General features: G+C 33.6%; 1 protein-coding gene and 1 long non-coding RNA gene across 3 annotated transcripts in view; both read right to left on the bottom strand.

Annotated features, from left to right (window-relative positions):
• The window catches only part of LOC127738037 (DNA polymerase alpha catalytic subunit-like), an 83,616-nt gene extending 63,974 nt beyond the window's left edge, over positions 1 to 19,642 (bottom strand). For both annotated transcript variants that reach the window (XR_007999919.1, XM_052249098.1), the window contains exons 1-4: positions 19,576 to 19,642; positions 6,925 to 7,037; positions 5,987 to 6,083; positions 4,956 to 5,030 (exon numbers count right to left, since the gene is read on the bottom strand). Coding sequence is in view for 1 of the 2 variants with exons in the window: in XM_052249098.1 (XP_052105058.1) it covers positions 4,956 to 5,030; positions 5,987 to 6,083; positions 6,925 to 7,037; positions 19,576 to 19,636 (346 nt within the window). In the remaining variant the exon portion in view is untranslated. The remainder of the gene's footprint in view (positions 1 to 4,955; positions 5,031 to 5,986; positions 6,084 to 6,924; positions 7,038 to 19,575) is intronic.
• Positions 1,869 to 4,414, bottom strand: LOC127738053 (uncharacterized). Its single transcript, XR_007999921.1, has 2 exons — positions 3,620 to 4,414; positions 1,869 to 3,050 (listed from the first exon to the last, which is right to left on the bottom strand). It is a non-coding gene; the product is annotated as an uncharacterized LOC127738053 (long non-coding RNA).
• Positions 19,643 to 21,547: the final 1,905 nt, after the last annotated feature.

Genomic DNA, 21,547 nt, shown 5'->3' with positions numbered 1-21,547 from the left:
CAGGCAGGCATGTACAGCTAACAATTCTTCCATACAACAAATATAGTTGACCTATTGCTTATAGTTTAAGAAAAAACAGACCAAAACACAAAAACTTAACACTGAGCAATGAACTGTGAAAATGAGGTCAAGGTCAAATAAAACCTGCGCGACTGACATATAGATCATAAAATATTTCCATACACCAAATATAGTTGACCTATTGCATATAGTATTAGAAAAAAGACCAATACTCAAAATCTTAACTTTGACCACTGAACCATGAAAATGAGGTCAAGGTCAAATGAGACCTGCCAGCTAGACATGTACACCTTACAATCATTCCATACACCAAATATAGTAGAACTATTGCATACAGTATAAGAAAAACAGACCAAAACACAAAAACTTAACTATAACCACTGAACCATGAAAATGAGGTCAAGGTCAGATGACACCTGCCAGTTGGACATGTACGCCTTACAGTCCTTCCATACACCGAATATACTTGACCTATTGCTTATAGTATCTGAGATATGGACTTGACCACCAAAACTTAACCTTGTTCACTGATCCATGAAATGAGGTCGAGGTCAAGTGAAAACTGTCTGACGGGCATGAGGACCTTGCAAGGTACGCACATACCAAATATAGTTATCCTACTACTTATAATAAGAGAGAATTTAACATTACAAAAAATGTTAACTTTTTTTTCAAGTAGTCACTGAATCATGAAAATGAGGTCAAGGACATTGGACATGTGGCTGACGGAAACTTTGTAACATGAGGCATCCATATACAAAGTATGAAGCATCCAGGTCTTCCACCTTCTAAAATATAAAGCTTTTAAGAAGTTAGCTAACGCCGCCACCACATCACTATCTCTATGTCGAGCTTTCTGCGACAAAAGTCGCAGGCTCAACAAAAACTGGAAAATCCTCCCTTTTTTAATGAATAAAACCCCATAACTCAGAAATGTAAAATCTAAAATTTATAAAATTCTAAAGGGAGCTTACGGATTGATAATTTAGTCTTAGATGCAAGATTTTTTTATCAGTTGTTAGTGGCTTTGAACTACATGTAGCTGTCAGTAACTTTGAGTACTCTCAGATCTGTACTTAGTGTCTTTTTGTTGTTTGGATGTACAACTACCCGACCACGTCCACTTGTATTTGTATTTATCCATCTGATGAGTTAAGCCTCTTTCAACTGATTTTTATAGTTCGTTCTTATATTGTACTGTTACACCACTGTCCCAGGTTAGGGGGAGGGTTGGGATCCCGCTAACATGTTTACCCCGACACATTCTGTATGTACATGTATGTGCCTGTCCCAAGTCAGGAGCCTGTAATTCAGTGGTTGTTGTTTGTTTATGTGTTGCATAATTGTTATATTCGTTCATTTTTTGTACATAAATTAGGCCGTTAGTTTTCTTGTTTAAATTGTTTTACATTGTCATTTCGGGGCCTTTTATAGAGCTCTGACTGTGCGGTATGGGCTTTGTTCATTGTTGAAGGCCGTACTGTGACCTATAGCTGTTAATTTCTGTGTCATTTGGTCTCTTGTGGAGAGTTGTCTCATTGGCAATCATACCACATCTTCTTTTTTACATTTACATCAACAGATATAAACAATTCACCAAAGTCAAGGTGAGACAACAAAACTTAGTGGTAAGATCTCTGAAATGTTTTACAAGGTACAAGTTTTTCTCATTGTTGGAGATTTTACGGTGACAGTAACACCTGTAACTGCTTAAACCCATTTCTTATGCACTTTAGTTCGATAAACTCACTGAATATCATACCACATCTCCTTATTTTTATATGCATTACAATTTACATGTGCATGTACATGTAATTATAAATATATATATATATATCAGAACAAAATTCATTGTGTCACTTTTATTTATGCATCCTTTGGCACAATACAAGTTCTAAAATTACACAACATAAAACAACTAAATGTTATTTCAGATGAAAGTTTTGTTTCAGTTCCATTCATAGGATTTATTAGAATTTTGTATGTTTTGCCAGGTCCAATAATTCGCTCTATGTGCACATGTTAATTGGAGACTTTTCTATCCTGTATAAGAGTTTTGGAACTAATTCTGTTTCTTTTTTTGAAAAAAGTTAGCAAACAAATCTTGCACATTTAAACCTTTGTCTGCCATCACACTGTCACCTGGATCACATAATTGAACTATTCTACATCTTACAACTATTTCATAGTCACTGGTAGAACCAACATATGCATTAGAGACATAGTTGACTAAACCACCAGGTGTCGAACATACAAGTATTTTCAGTGTTTCTGTTTTTATATGATGAAAAGGTTGCCTGAGCTTAAGGAGCTTTAGGTTTTATCACGGGATATTCTGTGCTGTCAATAATAATCCAAGTCGTAGGAAACTTTAATTTGAAGTTGGATGGTGAAAAATACCTGACTAAACCACTAGATGGCCAAGTGTTAGCCTCACACCACTGTTTAGACATAAAAACAATCCATGTATACACAATATTCTTAACACTAGATTCAATCTAGAATCTAGAAAGTTCAAAGTTGGTTGTATAATGCCTCAATTTCATCAAAGTCATAAAAAAACTGATTTTCAACTGACACCCTATCAATTTGAAAATATATGTATCTCAAACAATGTGCTGCTGGATCAAGTGTGGTCAAAACAAATAAAAATTTAGTATACAACTCTAAACCGGTATAAAAATGCATGGCTGTGTCACGTGTCTTCATTTCAAAATTCTCTGCTGAAAACATAGGCATTGATGGTGTTTGCATAATTCCATCTGTGAAGCTCAACATTAGCTCGGCAGTTGGTGGTGGACAGTCATAAATCCTTTCTGCAGTATGAATGACTTCTTCAGGAAAACCAACTTTACAATCAAAACTTTCCTCTAGATTTCTACTACAATATTCATCAAGTTTAGTTCTTTTGATTTAACAGGAAACTGCCCTGATTTTTCTTTTTGCGGACGATTCAGTCTCTTGCTTGGTCCAGGAAAATAGGCTGGGAATGGCAGTAGACTTAAGTCTCTGAATGGTGGGTTTGCGCCCTGAAAAAGGTTATAAAACATTAGTTTTTTGATAATTAAATGAACTTCCATTAATATGTGTATACTTTGTATTACCTGGCGAAATATTAACTAGATTTATTCATTACAATCTGGATAAAACTATGTTTGCCTGATTCAATGTATGTTATGTAAATCCAAAGGACAAACAATGAGAGGCTTATGCAACAAACGTACATTGTTTGTACCTAAATAACTATAACATAGATGAGAGCATGTCATTGTTTTGTTCCTGTTAACATTGTCATTGATATTTTTCAAGAAAGTCTATGAGGCATAGCTTATGCATTCCTGTCATTACTACATTACTAATTACTGCTAAAATAATTCTCAGTATGATATACCTCTTGTAAAAAATCATTATAATTGTAGCAATCACCAAAAAATCTCAAACAGATCACATTGAATCGTAATCCAAAAAATTATGACGTCTTGAATTAACCACCCCCTTTTATTCTAAAACGATAATTGCGGTTGTAAACAGACTTTGGTTTATTCGCATGGCGATTACATATATAATTATATATTTCAAAAAGAAAATAGAGTTTTACCATGAATAGTTTCCTGCACGTAGTCTTTTTCAGTAAAATGTGCCTTGCAAACAACAGCTGATTGAGATGGACTCCACGATTTCATCGTGTTCAAATCATGTTCTCGTCCAATCTGCGTATGGGCCATGGCGTTGATCCAACTTTTCCTTCATTTTAAGTCATTTGGAAATGCATGTCCTCCTCTTAAATGACATCCAGGTACACAACAACAAGTACTTGGCATCGTTAATTAAAAATGTAACTGAAATAGTTGCACAGTGCAGAAACCGGAAGTTGAGGAACAGGATCGGCTACCACGGCGCCACCTATTCAGGAACGATAATTTGCTACTTTATATAATTGCGAAATAACAATAACGTTAGACGGGTTCACGTGCATAAACAGAAATGCGCTTTAAATTGTATAATATAATTCATGTTCAGTCGACCTTTAATTATTATATCAACGACTGAAATGATTTATAAACATATAGATTGCAGATAACACTCGAAATTAACCCGAGCTCTTTCCACACGGAATTCAAATAATTCTAGTTTGTCAATCGGTTGACTGCTTATAATGCAAAATACAAATATATCAAAAGTTTTTAAAACTAACAAAACACAATGATCGTTTCTCTATTTCCTAATGTAAATGAAATGAAACAAAAATCATTTTATATCACAATAAGAAGAGGAGAGAATTCAACATTTCCGGATCTACTTGGAGCCTAACGACCCCCCACGTAGATAAGTTGGATATCGCGGAAGGAAGGATTAACCCGGCAACTAGAAAGGCATTAAAGCACTGCCTTTAAAAATCATTATTTAAGTAATCAAAATAATGAGGTGTTCAAAATTTAAATCTGCCATGAAGGCATTCTTTTCCTTTTTCATCAAATCTTAATGAAAAGACCTGGAATTCATGTTTTCAATTTTTCTGTGAGATTTTTTATTGTCCTAATTAATCTAAGGAACTTTATAATGTGACTTGTTAACACCAATATATATATGTACTTGATAAAAACCAACACAAAATTAATCAAATACAGATGAAAAATTATCAGCAAATTTATGATTTCATGATTTTAAAGAAAAAAGTTGCCTTGTTTTCACAAGCTGATCAACACAAAGTATATGGATATATCATTACCAATTGCATGAAGCAAATACTTTAGATGTATGATATGAATCACATCTGGACTCTCAATCTACAAGCATTTGTCTCTTATTTTATGCTTTACTAGATATGGTGTTCATAGTTTGTACTAAATTTGTTAATAGAAATTTCCTCTGATTATTTGAACTTCTTTAATAGTTAAATTAAAAACAGCACTTTATTCTTAAGACATGCATACTATTATCTTTTGTAGGTGCTTCTCCAATATCATCATCAAATATTTCTCTTCCATCCTCAACATAGCCAGATCCATCTATAATAAAACAAATTAAGCTTGTAATTTGGATCCCAAAAAGGTGTTCTGCATAGTGACATATGTTTAAATTCAAAATGAGAGAAACACAAGATGTATTTTGGCATAAGTCTATATTATAGAGTCTCTGTGCAACTCTGAAATTTTCAATTGAATAAGTTGTAAACAAATATGTCAATGAAGGAGACAGAGATAAGTACTAATGAAACTCCTCCATAGTATTTTTTCTGGAACAGCCGTGATATGACAGTAGACCATGCACTTAAAACTACTTTTTTTTTATCAAAAATTACTCTTCTATAATGGGAATAGGAAAGAGAAGTGTTAAGAATTTTTCTTCCATATAGATTTGATTCAGAACACTTATAATTATCTATCAGTTAAAAGTACAAAAAGTACAAAAGCATGAAATTTTTTTTTACAGGATCTATTCTCATTCAGAGACTGTTACCTGTTTTCCGTTCATAATCAGTATGCATTTTGAAGAGATAGATTTTTTGAAGGAATCGACTTTATGAAGAGAGAAAAAAAAAAAGTTAATATGTCAAATTTTATATAATTATTATTATAAGTAACTGTTTATTATTAAAAACATTTTGGTGGCCTTGCAGGCTTGGCAGACTTTTGCCCATTTTTTGTTTTATATTCATGTTATGTATTATCAGTTATGTATGACATTAATATTTTGAAGACAAGTCTTCTTTTTAAACAGCAAAAATCTAATTCTGAAATCAAAAGATTAGTTTGATCATTTCTTTGAATTTATATGGAAGTCAAATTTGATTGCTGGGATCAAATAAATTGCTTGGTGAAAAAAAAATGAAATTTTCTTTTTAAAAAAGTTAGATTTTGCTTGTTGAATTTTAACTGGCTATAATTTATACCAAGACTCATTTTAAGGTGCCTGTGTACAAGTGATTATTACTGTGAATCTAACTGTACATTCTCATACTAACCATCATCAACAATCCAGTCATCATCTTGTCTATCTTGTACTATCTTGGAGTACTGATCTTCATTCACCAATTCATACACATCTTTCTCTTCTTCGCCCTAGATATTTTGAACAAAAAAGATAAAGGAATTCCTAATCACACTGTACAGAAGTTTGAAATTATTAAATTCATTTTTTTTTTCAAATGTTGTAGTCAAGACAGTTGTATGAAGCTCACTTTTTCAAGTTTTATAAGACTTGGGTACAATTTAAGCTACTTTGTTATCTTTTTATAGCAAAATTTTGTTATTTAAATGAAGCATAATCAACAGTTAAGTAAGCTTGTATTGTTTGAGACATCTTTACACTAAATTCATTGGATGTGTACTGATTGATATTTTGAAAAACATAGATTTGTTTATTAAAGTTGAAATTTGCTTTGAACTAGCTTATGGTAACTATGAGAGCTCTTCAGAATTACTTTTGTGTCTTTTGTCATAGACTGGAAAACATAATCCTCCCTTTCTATCGTAGGGAGGCATAAATATTCAAGTATTATTATTAAACACTATTAATAATACTTTAATATTTATGCCCTCCATATGATAAATAAATGTCTTACCTGCTTTACAATATAAAAATAAGATTGCCAATGAAACAACTATTTACCAGGGACAAAATGAAGTAGATTTAGGCATGTTCTCTTTGACATATTCCCCATTTCCATTCTCAATTTTAGGCAACTATAGGTTACAATATAGCATTTAACATATGAATAATCCATACATTGTAGCAAGGTATAAAATGCTGACATGACAAAATGTCAAATATTTCAAACATTTCAGAACAAAATGAAATAATTAGCTAAAAGAAGCTGTAAATAAATACATACTCACATAGATATTTCTTACAAATTTAAGCATGAAAACACCAAATGACAATTTTAACTGACTACTGTACCTCATATTTATTCTTTTCACCAGATGCCTTTGCTTTCTTTAATTTTTCAAAAGCAGCAAACTTTCCTGCCTTACCAACTTTTTGCCTTCTTGATCTGTTCTTTGCCAAAGATTCTATTAAAACAATGTATAAACGTGTACTATGGTAGAGTATTGTTTTGTTTTCATTCAAGTCAATAGCATTGTTTATCAAATGGGACAGCAAGAAACCACAGAACACAAATTAGATTTAAGAGCTATAACATGAGAATTAATAAGTTTCAAAAGTAGAGTTATGTCAGTTTATCTCACAAAATGCAGTACGAGGAATCAGTATACAATACATGTCATCACTGAGTATTAATCAAAGATTGAGATGGTATCAGGGCTCACGCTACCAGGCGACTAGGGCGAAGAACCGTCACTTCGCTTTGCCTGACCCTCAAAAGCGAAAACAAGTCGCCCTGTGGTTTACGATACTCGCTTTCTGTCGCTTTTGTCATCGGCAATATTCAATTTTTACCAAGACGATGAAACAGCAATTTTTCATTTAGAAGTATAGAAATTCAAGGCATAAACGATTTATTTTCTTCAGAAAAGAGGTTAAAGCATTGATTTAAAAGTTGATGGCATGTTATTTCATAAAAACAATTTTTTATCACTTCCAGTACTCGTTACTCGAGATTGTACATCAAATCATTCTAACTTTCGGCAAAATAAGTTGTTACTTCATTAGAACTTGATGAAATTTGTCTGAAGTAAATTTGTTATCCTTGTATTGCATTAAAAACGTCATATTCCTTTCCAAATAGCGTATCAAACATCGTTTATTTTTTGTAAATTTTTCTTTGTCCGCCATTTAAATTATTGGGCATATTATTGTACAACAACAGATCGGAGTTGGGATTTCATCGGAAACGGACCTGCTATGACCGAAATCCAGATTTTTATGATAATGACTACGGACGCATGAATGGCACTGCTGACAGACAAAAATTGATCCCAAAAGGAAAAATTACGCATTCCACACGCATTAACATACTTTTGGTTAGATCTTCTTGATTAATGTACAGTCTGTGCCAAAAACTTTTCCAAGCACTAGCCCATAAAATAACTAGCCCGAATTGATGTTTACTAGACCTGAAAAATTTTGTGTCACTGATGAGGATCACGAAGTGATCCGAACCTCCTAGGAGGGTTTGGGGGCATGCCCCCCCCCCCCCCAAGAAAATTTTGGAAAATAATATGTAAAATCCTGCATTCTGAGGTTACATTTTTGTATCTGAAAGTGAATATATAACTTATAAACAAATGTTGTTTTTTTCTCCAGGTCAAATGAAAAATTATTATTTTCTCCAATAAAAAGTTATTAGTTCTTTTGCCAAAAAAAAAATCTTTTTCCATAAAATTGTACCATTTCAAGTAAAAAGATATTTTAAGCACTAGTAGATTATTACTCAACTTAGGGATTGTTACTTTTTAGGGGGAAAATTCCCTCATTTGTGGTTGTCCCCAACTGTTTAAAATTATTCCTAATATTCTTTCATATTTTTGTTAGTCTTAACAAGGATTTGTATAATACAAATCTTGGTCTTAAACATTTAAGACAATAAAGTAAATTCTCTGGTACTTCTTTTGGGTCTGGAAGGGGCCTTAATTCATTTATTTAATATTTATTTTGTTATGCTTTTTTTCTCAATTCTTTATATTTTAAAACCTCATTTTTCTCAATTCTTTATTTTTTAGGCAATTTTTCTGTAAACAAATATTCTTTATGTTTTATTGCCCATTATTCTCTATCCTAAAAAACCCTATCAATACCCTCTATATTGTCACTTTCGTTAATTTTGTTTAAACTAATAAAATGCCTAGATCGTTTTCTGCATAGGTTTTTTTCAACTCGAAACTTTTCCGGTTATTCATGTTGGCATTTTCAACTTTTCAATGTTTTACCTGGGATAGGCCCCTGTTTCCATTTCAGCCTCGAATGAGATAGAATCCTCGATTGTTTGTTTACATTGAGCGGTATTTATAGATTGTGTTTAATGCAAGCACGTGGTCAAGCCTCGTTCTAGAGCTCGTTGGTATTTAGTTATATCGCGTTGACGACTGGTTTCCTTTTCTTAGAAGGGTGATCAACCGTATATAATTAAATAGGGATACCCGTAAACGGATGAAAACAATGTCGGCGACAAATTTATAACTTGTTCGAGGCTCCTTGTTCTCATAGATTCAATAAAATAACGGCTACAATTTCGCAAATGATTTCAGATGTTCACTAGACCGGTCGGGCAATCGGCAGTGCTTCTGCACAAGTCCGATGAGATATTTACTAGTCAGGGGCTTCGGGCTACCGCTGAACGTCGCAGACTGCAACACCATGGCTATAAAAGAAAAAGACCAAAGACAAACAACCATACACAAAACACAACATAGAAAACTAAAGACTGAGCAACAAGAACCCTGCCAAATACTGGGGTGATCCTGCTCCACATGTGGCACCCGTCATGTGGCTCATGTAAGTACAACACTGAGAAGTCTAAATCAGTAGACTGTAGGTCACATTTAGGGAAGAGGACCAGATTGTGGTTACGACAAGTGGAACATATCCATAGTCATCTGTGAAACAGATATTCCATAATGGTCAATGAAGATTTTAGTCAAATATAAATAAGAGATTTTGCAATTATAAATTTATGCTTGAATTTATCAATTTTACCCTTTTCTGTCCCTTTGGAAGACTAAATCAATAACAATGATGATTCTATTAATGTTACATATATATGAAGAAATGTGCAATATCACTGACCACACATACAAAAGGGATTCCCAGACTACACGAAAGAATTTTATTTTTACAGGACATTCGGTCTGGTAAACAACCTAGCTTTACCAGACCGAATGAAATTTTACCAGACCAATTTTTGTATTACATCTAATTGTATATTATCCGACGAAATACAACAAACTTATGACTTGTTGTGCCCTACTCCTCTCCAAAATGCACAAAAACAAAATCATGTGACAAGAGTGTATATTTTGATGAAAGTTGTGCACAATTGCTTGAAAGCATTTCAGTGATAAAGAAAAGTAATGTGACATTTTATTGGATTTTGACATGAAAATTGTTTGTGAACTAAAAATAATTTAGAGTTTCTGTATAAAATATTTCCTGTATCTTCTTTCTTTTTCATATATCTTTTTGTTTTCAATTCTAGTGTTTATATTTCATAGCTGTATTTTGTGAACCTGCTTGGATTTTTTTTTTAAATTTATTTATTGTATTTGGTCGGCAAACCTGGAATTGGCCTTATCCGTTCCCGGAATCTGATCCGGTATTGTCTATATTTCCGTTTGATGGCAGCCATTGTTGTTTTTGTCAGTCAGATATGTTTTTATTCGGATTTACACATTACTTGTTGGCGATTTTCGGCATAAAGCTAACGGTTGAACAAAATAAACATCGCTGTCATGAATAATAAAGATGAAAATGAATTTTGAGATCGTTTGAGAATTTTGCTCCCAAAATTGGGAAAAATGCAAGGTTTTTAGAAAAATCCACGAAAAAAACAACACCGGACATTCGGACTGGAATTCATCAAAATTTTACCAGACCGATCCATTATTCACCGGATTTGTCCGACGGTCTGACGAATTTCGTGTAGTCTGGATTCCACTGTATATAAATTATGTTGGTTTGTGGTAGTACACTTAAGAAATAACAAAATATCAGTTTTAGTGGAAACAAAAAAGGTATTTGAATGCAGTTCGAGTTTAATCTTGGAGACATTTTTGAATTAAAATTCTACTAGTTTTTTATTATGAAATAAATTTATCTTCACTTGAATGTGGGAGCTATTCATTCTCTACTGTTTTATCTTCTTTAATGTGGGAGTTGTTCATTCTTTACTGTCATTGAATTTATTTCACATACCACGCTTATCTATTTAGATAACACATTCATTTTATCATACCTGCCAACCCTCCCGTTTTGAGCGGGAGACTCCCGCTCAAATGACGAAATTCAGGAAATCTCCCGTGCGGGAGTATAGAATCTCCCACTTTGGGATATTTTAACCTTGAATGACAAGTCAACATTAATTACGTTTTTTTTCTCACTGATGAGGGTTGTTTTTACCTGTAAATCACAGACCATGTGAAATTAAATGGCTTCACTTGACAGCTTGGGTGTCAAACATAGTACTTATTAACGATCATTAACGACGTTTGCTACAAGCAAAACACTTCAAAGAAATTTCGGGTTACTTCCCCTGTTTAATCCTGTTTAAGTTACCCTGTTTAAAATAATGTGAATTGATAAAACAATATAAACTAAATACAAATTAAACAAAGAATCATAAAAGGATGACAATTAAAAGATTTTGTATGCCTTAAGACAAAAAAATAATTATATTTTAAAAATCACTTTAAAGATCTATACTTCTATTCAATGTTTATATTGAAATTTATAATATATGTATTGAACCAAATTTAGTGAAATAGATATGTTCACACACAAAAGGCACCTGTGACAACATGATTGTTCTCTTATAACAGAGGTATCTGGGGTGAAAGTTGTCGGAAGGGATTCAAATGTCAAAGTTGATGAAACAGGAAAGATATAAACAACACACCTTCTGTATAATATAACCATATTTAAAGAAATAAAGTATATCTATTAACTCTTATATGTGTTTCGTATATGAATAAATAAACACGTCATATACTTCACTTGAAAATGTCGTTAGCGCAAAATCTCCCCCTCAGCTGTCATAGTTGGAGATCTCCCTCTTGGAAGGTTTCAGAGGTTGGCAGGTATGTTTTATCTTGATTGTGAGTAATGGAACAGAATCATAACCTTGTTAAGCAGGTTGGAGACAATCCACCAAGTGGGGAATTGTTTCCCGAATAGGTGACTATCCCTGAAATGGAGGGATACTTTTCTAGTGTTAAAAAAACTTTTAATCAACATTTTATACTTGAAATAGTACATATTCATGAAAAATGCAAATTTTCTAAAAATGAATGGTCTTCAACTTTTTTTTTGAGAAGCTACCGTAGCTACAAGTCTATGAAAACTTGTAAGTATTGAAAGGATACAAACTTTCTTTTTAACTAAAAATAAAAATATGGTTATTTGGGAAAAACTTCCATTTTCAATAAATTTGTACCACTTTTAACAAATTAAGGAAAATCCTCGTAAATCAGCATTATCCTAATTTTGGGTATTGTACCCAAAATACAGTATCAATTTTCAGTGATAAAATTGAAATGTCGTATTTCATCATAATGGCACATTTTCATGCAAATGGCAACATTCTCCATTGAAAAGAATGAAGACCATAGTACAAATTCTAAAGCATGCAGAAGATTGTAAAATAAACAAACACATGAATTTCATTTGATACAGTCTACTCAGCCACACAGTTTGAATTGCCTATTGTTATAGCAGATATTTATTGTCCATGTCAATCAATACAATTCACTTCAATTATTTCTTGAGGGGAACATCTCAATTGTCTCATTTGTAGAACATATTTGAATGTTTGTCTGAACCTTAAATCAGTTCATGAATAACCTGGCACTGGTGGATTTCAAATGTATATGTCAATTCACATGTAATCCAACAGTTTGACATAACTGTGATAGAACAATTGAGGTATAATGTTGGTTTCTTCATAATAATCTTAAAATGAAATTATTGCATTCTTTTGCACATACCCAGGGCTCACACTACTTCAGAATCATAGGGAGAAGTGACTTCTCTTTTTGAAATTGAGAGGGAGAAGTAGTGAGATTTGAAAGAGAAGTGCTTAGATATAGGAAGATGTGGTATGAGTGCAAATGAGACAACTCTCCATCCAAGTTACAATTTATAAAAGTAAACCTTCAACACGGAGCATTGGCTCACACCGAACAGCAAGCTATAAAGGGCCCCAAAAAATTACTAGTGTAAAACCATTGTTCGCTCGCGGCGCTACAATGTTTGGTTTTTACTATAATACATTAAGGGCCATATGTATCTTATTTTTTTTATATTGTTCAATTTGTACCTGGGTATACAATTAAAGTAACTGTTCAAATTTAAAGTTGTTTAATTTTATCATATCTAGTTGCACAATCATATGAGTCCTCTTTTCAGCAAAAAACAATTAAATATCTGGCACTAATGAAAAAGATTTTTTTTTATATCAAAAAGGAAAAGAAAGTTGTTATATCAATTAAAAAACTACTCTGTCATCTTGTTCATGAAACTGAGTATTTTTCATTAACAAGATATATAAATTTAACAGTTAAGCTTGGACATAATATAATTATATTAGTGTTATAGTCCCAGAGTTGAGCAACTTTAACTTATAAATTGAAACAATGCATATACATGGAAATATATACATTCAGTCTGCGACGTTAAGCGGTAGCCCGAAGCCCCTGACTAGTAAATATCTCATCGGACTTGTGCAGAAGCACTGCCGATTGCCCGACCGGTCTAGTGAACATCTGAAATCATTTGCGAAATTGTAGTCGTTATTTTATTGAATCTATGAGAACAAGGAGCCTCGAACAAGTTATAAATTTGTCGCCGACATTGTTTTCATCCGTTTACGGGTATCCCTATTTAATTATATACGGTTGATCACCCTTCTAAGAAAAGGAAACCAGCCGTCAACGCGATATAACTAAATACCAACGAGCTCTAGAACGAGGCTTGACCACGTGCTTGCATTAAACACAATCTATAAATACCGCTCAATGTAAACAAACAATCGAGGATTCTATCTCATTCGAGGCTGAAATGGAAACAGGGGCCTATCCCAGGTAAAACATTGAAAAGTTGAAAATGCCAACATGAATAACCGGAAAAGTTTCGAGTTGAAAAAAACCTATGCAGAAAACGATCTAGGCATTTTATTAGTTTAAACAAAATTAACGAAAGTGACAATATAGAGGGTATTGATAGGGTTTTTTAGGATAGAGAATAATGGGCAATAAAACATAAAGAATATTTTTTTACAGAAAAATTGCCTAAAAAATAAAGAATTGAGAAAAATGAGGTTTTAAAATATAAAGAATTGAGAAAAATAGCATAACAAAATAAATATTAAATAAATGAATTAAGGCCCCTTCCAGACCCAAAAGAAGTACCAGAGAATTTACTTTATTGTCTTAAATGTTTAAGACCAAGATTTGTATTATACAAATCCTTGTTAAGACTAACAAAAATATGAAAGACAAGAAATGATTGTAACAGGATGCTGTTACGAAGTCTCCCAAACGAAGCTCCCATAATTCGTAATTCCCAGGGTCGCCTGACATTGGGCAACGTCCAGTGAAAATTGGTTTGGTCCAGTAAAGTTATATGCATAAGTGATGCCTGGGGACTAACCTTGTATATCATTCAAATCATCTTGGCATGACAAACCAGAATATATATGGTTTAGGGGTGGGGATCTCAACCATTTACAAGATACTAGAACATTGGGGGTGGGGAGGAACCCCTGGGGACTGGCCCTATACGTCATTCAAATGTTCATTACATGACGAACAGGAATATATATGGTTTAGGGGTGGGGATCTCAACCATTTACAAGATACTAGAACATTGGGGTTGGGGGAACCCCTGGTGACTGACCGTATACGTCATTCAAATGTTCGAGACATGACAAATAGGAATATATATGGTTTAGGGGTGGGGATCTCAACCATTTACAAGATATTAGAACTTTCTCAAATGGCAGGGGGTCGGGATGACCCCTGGGGACTAACCCTGTATATCATTCAAATCATCTTAGCATGACAAATCAGAACATATATGGTTTAGGGTTGGGGATCTTGACCACTTACAAGATATTAGAACTTTCTTAAATGGCAGGGGGTGGGGGTGACCCCTGGGGACTAACCCTGTATTTCATTTGATGTGCTTTATCATGACAAACCAGAATATATATGGTTTAGGGGTGGGGATCTCGACCATTTACAAGATATTAGAACTTTCTCAAATGGCAGGGGGTCGGGATGACCCCTGGGGACTAACCCTGTAAATCATTCAAACCATCTTAGCATGACAAACCAGAATATATTTGGTTTAGGGGTGGGGATCTTGACCACTTACAAGATATTAGAACTTTCTTAAATGGCAGGGGGTGGGGGTGACCCCTGGGGACTAACCTTGTATTTCATTTGATGTGCTTTATCATGACAAACCAGAATATATATGGTTTAGGGGTGGGGATCCCGACCATTTACAAGATATTAGAACTTTCTCAAATGGCAGGGGGTCGGGATGACCCCTGGGGACTAACCCTGTATATTATTCAAACCATCTTAGCATGACAAACCAGAATATATATGGTTTAGGGGTGGGGATCTTGACCACTTACAAGATATTAGAACTTTCTTAAATGGCAGGGGGTGGGGGTGACCCCTGGGGACTAACCTTGTATTTCATTTGATGTGCTTTATCATGACAAACCAGAATATATATGGTTTAGGGGTGGGGATCTCAACCCTTAACAAGATATTAGAACATTCTCAAATGGCAGGGGGTCAGGATGACCCCTGGGGACTAACCCTGTTTATCATTCAAACCATCTTAGCATGACAAACCAGAATATATATGGTTTAGGGGTGGGGATCTTGACCACTTACAAGGTATTAGAACTTTCTTAAATGGCAGGGGGTGGGGGTGACCCCTGGGGACTAACCCTGTATTTCATTTAATGGGCTTTATCATTTAGAACATTTTCAATTAAAAAGATTGTGTCTATCACAAACGGTTTTCAATTTATAATCATTTGAAAATTTAAAAAAAAAAAATCCCATAGGGTTCTATAGTAAAACCCTCTTTTCTTTTTCCCCCTCAAAGTTCCCCTTTAAAAACCCCATTGCACAAACAAAACCCTGATTGCACCACTAGACATGTTAGTCTAACATATTGTGAAACCCTAAGTTAATCTGACAAGCGGTTTTGGAGAACGGGTGCGGACAAGTTCAAATTTAAAAGCGGCGGAAGAAGAAGAAGAAGAAGAAGAAGAAGAAGAAGAAGAAGAAGAAGAAGAAGAAGAAGAAGAAGAAGAAGAAGAAGAAGAAGAAGAAGAAGAAGAAGAAGAAGAAGAAGAATAATAAGAAGAAGAAGAAGAAGGAAGAAGAAGAAGAAGAAGAAGAAGAAGAACAGAGCTCCAGATAAGCTGCGTATTTGCGTGATCACGCAATAAAAATTATTAAAAACCCAATGCAATTGTCCATTTCAGGGTTCAATAACCCAATTAATTCAAAGGAAAACCCAATTATATGCCAAAAACATGGGTTCTTAACGCTTTTATTCGCTATCGTTTGCGTTATTTACCCTTACTTGATTACAGTTGTCGCGTAAATCTATTTTTATAATATTTATAATTGGAAATGTCCTTTCGTTCTAAAAATAGAGCCCTGCATCAAGTAGCTGTAATGGGTCCCTGTTGGAATTTTCCGTTGCTCAAAAGGTACACGTGGTTATGAAAACATTTCGATCTTCTCGGCGTTTATCCAATTAGCGTGTGACATGCTGTCATATTTTTTCGAATTGCTCGGGATTTATCACAACATACAATGAATTAAAACGAAAGTAAATGTCCGGTAAAAATATTGAATAGAAGCATGTTTTCGGCTTCTTTTTGATAGCTGAGGGAAAGTTATGATGATAACAAGACTCAGTTAGTGATTTTAGGAAGCGGCCATTGAACGCACGGGCGTGTTTGCGTACCATAACGAGAACATTGCTAGAGCGATAAACACGGGGTTCCGTCAAAAACGAAATCAGTTGGAAAAAGTGAAAGGCCAAATCAATTATGACATATGTAGTTTGAAAGCATCGGAAACCAAAAGTTCTGATAAGGGACAACTTAACCCAGATTTATGTAAATTGAATTAAACGAAAACAGTTTATATATTTTTTTTTTTTCATTTTAGTTGATGAGTGAATACATGGAATACACATATCCGTTTTTTACGTCAATACAGCTTGACACTTTCTTTGTTTTGGTCTAATTGTTCTAGATGCTTAGGATAGTTGTCTTATTGGCAAGTGCAGTATAACATTGTCATTTATTTACTTGGTGTTGCAGAATTATTTGTAAATTTAAGTTGAATGTGGTCTCCGTCATTATAAACCACCCTATAAACCTCAAGGTTTTGGGGTATATCTTAAATCTGGAATTTTTTTTTAATTTTTATTAAAAAGTAGATCTGGCAAATAGGTGAAAGGACTGGCAAAACTTTCTTACAGCACCTAAATTTCACATATATTACACAAAAATCTAAACACTTGGCCACACCTACCCCAACTATAATTAAACTGTAGGGTGATCATATGGGATCTAGAAAGGCAATTAGTTTATGTCCAACTAGTGACACCAGCTGCAGTTTACATAAGTTTTGAGAAAATACAAAACTGACAGAACGTTTAAAACGGGACACAAATTAAATGTACAATTGCTCGTCAGTGAATAAACCAAATAAAACAGGTAGCACATATTCTACAAAGAAAGAAACACATTTAAGATGGAAACTCATCTGGGGTTGATATAATGTGATTATAACATGCCTAAATATTCAATATTGTGTTGATTGAAAAAAACCCAATACATTAAGGAGCTTGGTGGTGAAAAACCCAATTTGATATTTGCTTGAGGGGTGAATTGGAATTGATAATGCAATTAAAAAACTTTATCACCCAATTACATAAAAAAATGGTGGGTAAAAACCCCAATTTGTGAATTCTTATCTGGAGCTCTGGAAGAAGAAGAAGAAGAATAATAATAAGAACTGAGCAAAAACAATAAGTCTTCCCAAACTTCGTTTGGGAGACTTAAATATTAGGAATAATTCTAAACAGTTGGGGACAACCACAAATGAGGGAATTTTCCCCCTAAAAAGTAACAATCCCTAGGTTGAGTAATAATCTACTAGTGCTTAAAATATCTTTTTACTTGAAATGGTACAATTTTATGGAAAAAGATTTTTTTTTGGCAAAAGAACTAATAATTTTTTATTGGAGAAAATAATAATTTTTCATTTGACCTGGAGAAAAAAACAACATTTTTTTTATAAGTTATATATTCACTTTCAGATACAAAAATGTAACCTCAGAATGCAGGATTTTACATCTAATTTTCCAAAATTTTCTTGGGGGGGCATGCCCCCAAACCCTCCTAGGAGGTTCGGATCACTTCTTCATCCTCATCAGTGACACAAAATTTTTCAGGTCTAGTAAACATCAATTCGGGCTAGTTATTTTTTTTATTTAACTAGCCCTATAGGCTAGTGCTTGGAAAAGTTTTTGGCACAGACTGGTGTTGTCAAGTTTAATTTTTGACTTACGAGTTTGAATGTCCCTTTGACATCTTTAGATTCTCTTTTATGACATCTTCAGATAATTGTTTCATTTTACGACAAATTTGATCAAAATGAAGTAACTTTTGCTCCACATGATTGACAGCACGTTGGTTCAAACTGAACTGTATTTCATAGTATAAAACCTTTCTTTTAACATCATGTTTAATCAACATAAACTATTTTTAGACGACATGCCCAAAATCACCAGATATTTCAAGACCTGTCAAAACAGGGGTTTCCCATGATTCTGGACACACATTAAGCAAAATCTTACATTCATACTGATTTCATGAAATAGTGTGTCATGAATTTGTTCACAAAAGTGTAGTCTAATGTGCACGGATTCACCAGACTGCTCCCTTACGATGCAGTCTGGTAAATCCGCCCACATAAGGCTTTGATCGTATGTATTTCTGCTTAATTATATACAAATTGTATCAAATTTAATATAAATCGATTCACTGACAAATCAACTTAGAGTAGTTTATCTCATTTCTCAAAAAATATCTGAAATAAATTTTTAAAACAAAACAAGTGGATCATCCGTGTTTTTATCGGAAATGTGTTTGTCTGGTAAATCCGTCCATGCGCAGTAAATTATATGGAGGGACAGTTTATCACAAATTTATGAAAGGAAAAGGTGATATATTTATTAATAGACCACTTATTAAGGTATTCCAGGTAATCCCCCAAAAAAAATCAAGTCAGAAATGAGATTTGTAAGCAATAATATGATTATCGTTAGCTTTAGGAACTGTATTATATATATCACTAGATATTTTCGTATTAAAGGATTTTTCTTTAAAATTTTACATGCAGATTGCAGTGATGATAATTACAGTTCCTATGAACAACTGATGAATAAAACTGCAGACGAAATATTCATGGAAGTGACAATTACAGAAGTAAATTGGAGTGGGCGGGTTTACCGAACGGGCGGAATTACCAGACACTACTGTATCAAATTAGTTTCAGAAAACCTAAATGTTTTTATTCCTCAACTATTCAATAAAGAATTAAATGAACCAGGACTACCATCACTCACTCCTGGGCTTCAACACTGCGAGCATAGGACGGGATCGTACACTCACGGGATAGTAGCGGATACAGGGTTGTGTTATCGTGTCTAGCTCATTGTCAAACAATTGTTGAGGGCATCTTGAAAATTGGTCGGAGACCGTCTCGCTCGGTCTCAATTCTTTTCAGACTTTTGTTATCGGGTATGTTCAAACAGATCCAAATATGCATGTTATTGTCATATCTTAAAATACAGTGTATAAAATTTCTAATCACTTGTTTATACCATAATTATCGCTATTATCATTGTCATTTTCATTTCCAGGCGGATCAACAGCTGGCGCCATTTTATCAGTTTATAGTTGGCGGGAAAAGAAGTGCGTAACAGACAGAACCAATGTCGAATAAGACTGAGTATTTCCGTGTTCCTTGTCTGGAATGGGATTATTTTTTTTTTAAATTTAAACTGGGATATAATATATTGTTAGTATAATAGTCCCAGATTTAAAGTTTTAAAAAATCTACTACAATACGAAAAAGAAAAGAAAAATATCAGATCTTCTTAAAAAAAAACACATTCCCTGTCTATAAGTTAATTAAGACTAATGTTTTTGGTTTATTCTGGGACATATGATCATATAGTTGTCAGTATAATAGTCCCAGGTTTATAATATTAACTAATCTGTTTAAATCTAGTTGGTACCAGTAGAAAAAAACGTCAAAAATTGACATTTACGGCTTATATTAACACACGATGACGTTACACTTATTAATTTCGACATTTTGTGGTACCTTGAACCAGGGACTTTCTATACTAAAAGTATAGAAAGTCCCTGCTTGAACGATGTATATCGTGTAAACGAAGTCGGTGACACCTGGGACTATAATACTAGTATAATAGTCCCGGGTGACACCATGTTTATCTTACATCACGGAAATGTATGTATCAGCAACCATATGGGGTCACAGTTTTTTTTCCAGAAAAATGTATGGATTTGAAACTGGAAATTTAAGAACTTTTTTTGCAGATAAATTTTTGTAATTTCTATTTTGAAAAAAAGATAAATGCATTAATTTTTTTTCTATTTTCAGTTATAGTTCAACGAGCTAAAGTTGGTTGCAAAATTTTACCAAAATCTGTGACATACCCAGTTTACTGTATCTTGACCCATTATCATTTTTACTATTGATTTAAATATAATACAAATGATTTTGCACTTCAAAGATTTATTTTCGTGATGTTTTTGGAAGATGTAGTGTTGATAATATTTTTTTTCGAATTTGTTTAGTTCCTCTGTCCAAATTGAAAAGTTAAAACTGTACTAAGACAAAGAAAACAGAAGTGAAGTCAAATTCGTTTATAGTTTTATGTTCACATGCAGTTGCATTTGATAATTAGATCAAAACTGATAAATGTTTCTTTCACGTGTGCTTGAATGATAATTTCTTTTAAATCGAATAATATATCGATTTTCATATCTTTTGTTCATGTCCTAACAAACACAATTTAATGGAATATTATAAAACATTTCAAATCAGTGATTATTTAGATCACTGAAATGCATTTTTTTTGCAACCATTGTGCATTTCAAGGTTTCATTTGTTTATTTATCATAAAAGCTGCATAGTTGCACTTTACATAAACTCATCGTAGATACCAGGATTAAATTTTGTATTTACGCCAGACGCACGTTTCGTTTACAAAAGACTCATCAGTGACGCTCGAATCCAAACAAATTAAAAAGGCCAAATAAAGCACGAAGTTGAAGAGCATTGAGGACCAAAATTCCTAAATGTTTTGCCAAATACAGCTAAGGTAATCTATTACACAGATGGCCCATCAACTGACTATTATCGCAGGCATTGAAATCCGACAAGAGGCATAAGAAATTATGATACATATGTATATGAAAAACAAATCATGAGGGGAAATTGCCTTCTGGTAGGAGCGGGGCCGACAGCCTTGTTAAACTTTATCGTAATGAAAAATAGCGACAGCTGTTCCGTTTCTTCACCATGAAAGAGAATGACTTCTCAATTTACATTTAAAAACGTTCGCAATATTTTACTACTAGTATTAAAATTGTGTTCATCTTGATGTTGCTGAGTTCTTTGGCATGCCTTCAAGGCAGCTCTGAATCCATCAACTGTGTTGGCCAATGATAATATTGGTAAATTATTCCAATCCTTGATGGTCCTTGGGAAGAAAGATCGGCCGTAGGCATCAGTACTGTTTTTTTCTTTATAGAAACGGTTTT

The sequence above is a fragment of the Mytilus californianus genome, unplaced genomic scaffold, assembly GCF_021869535.1.
Source record: "Mytilus californianus isolate M0D057914Y unplaced genomic scaffold, xbMytCali1.0.p SCAF_4, whole genome shotgun sequence".
NCBI lineage: Eukaryota > Metazoa > Mollusca > Bivalvia > Mytilida > Mytilidae > Mytilus > Mytilus californianus.
This window is presented reverse-complemented; position numbering and strand designations above follow the sequence as displayed.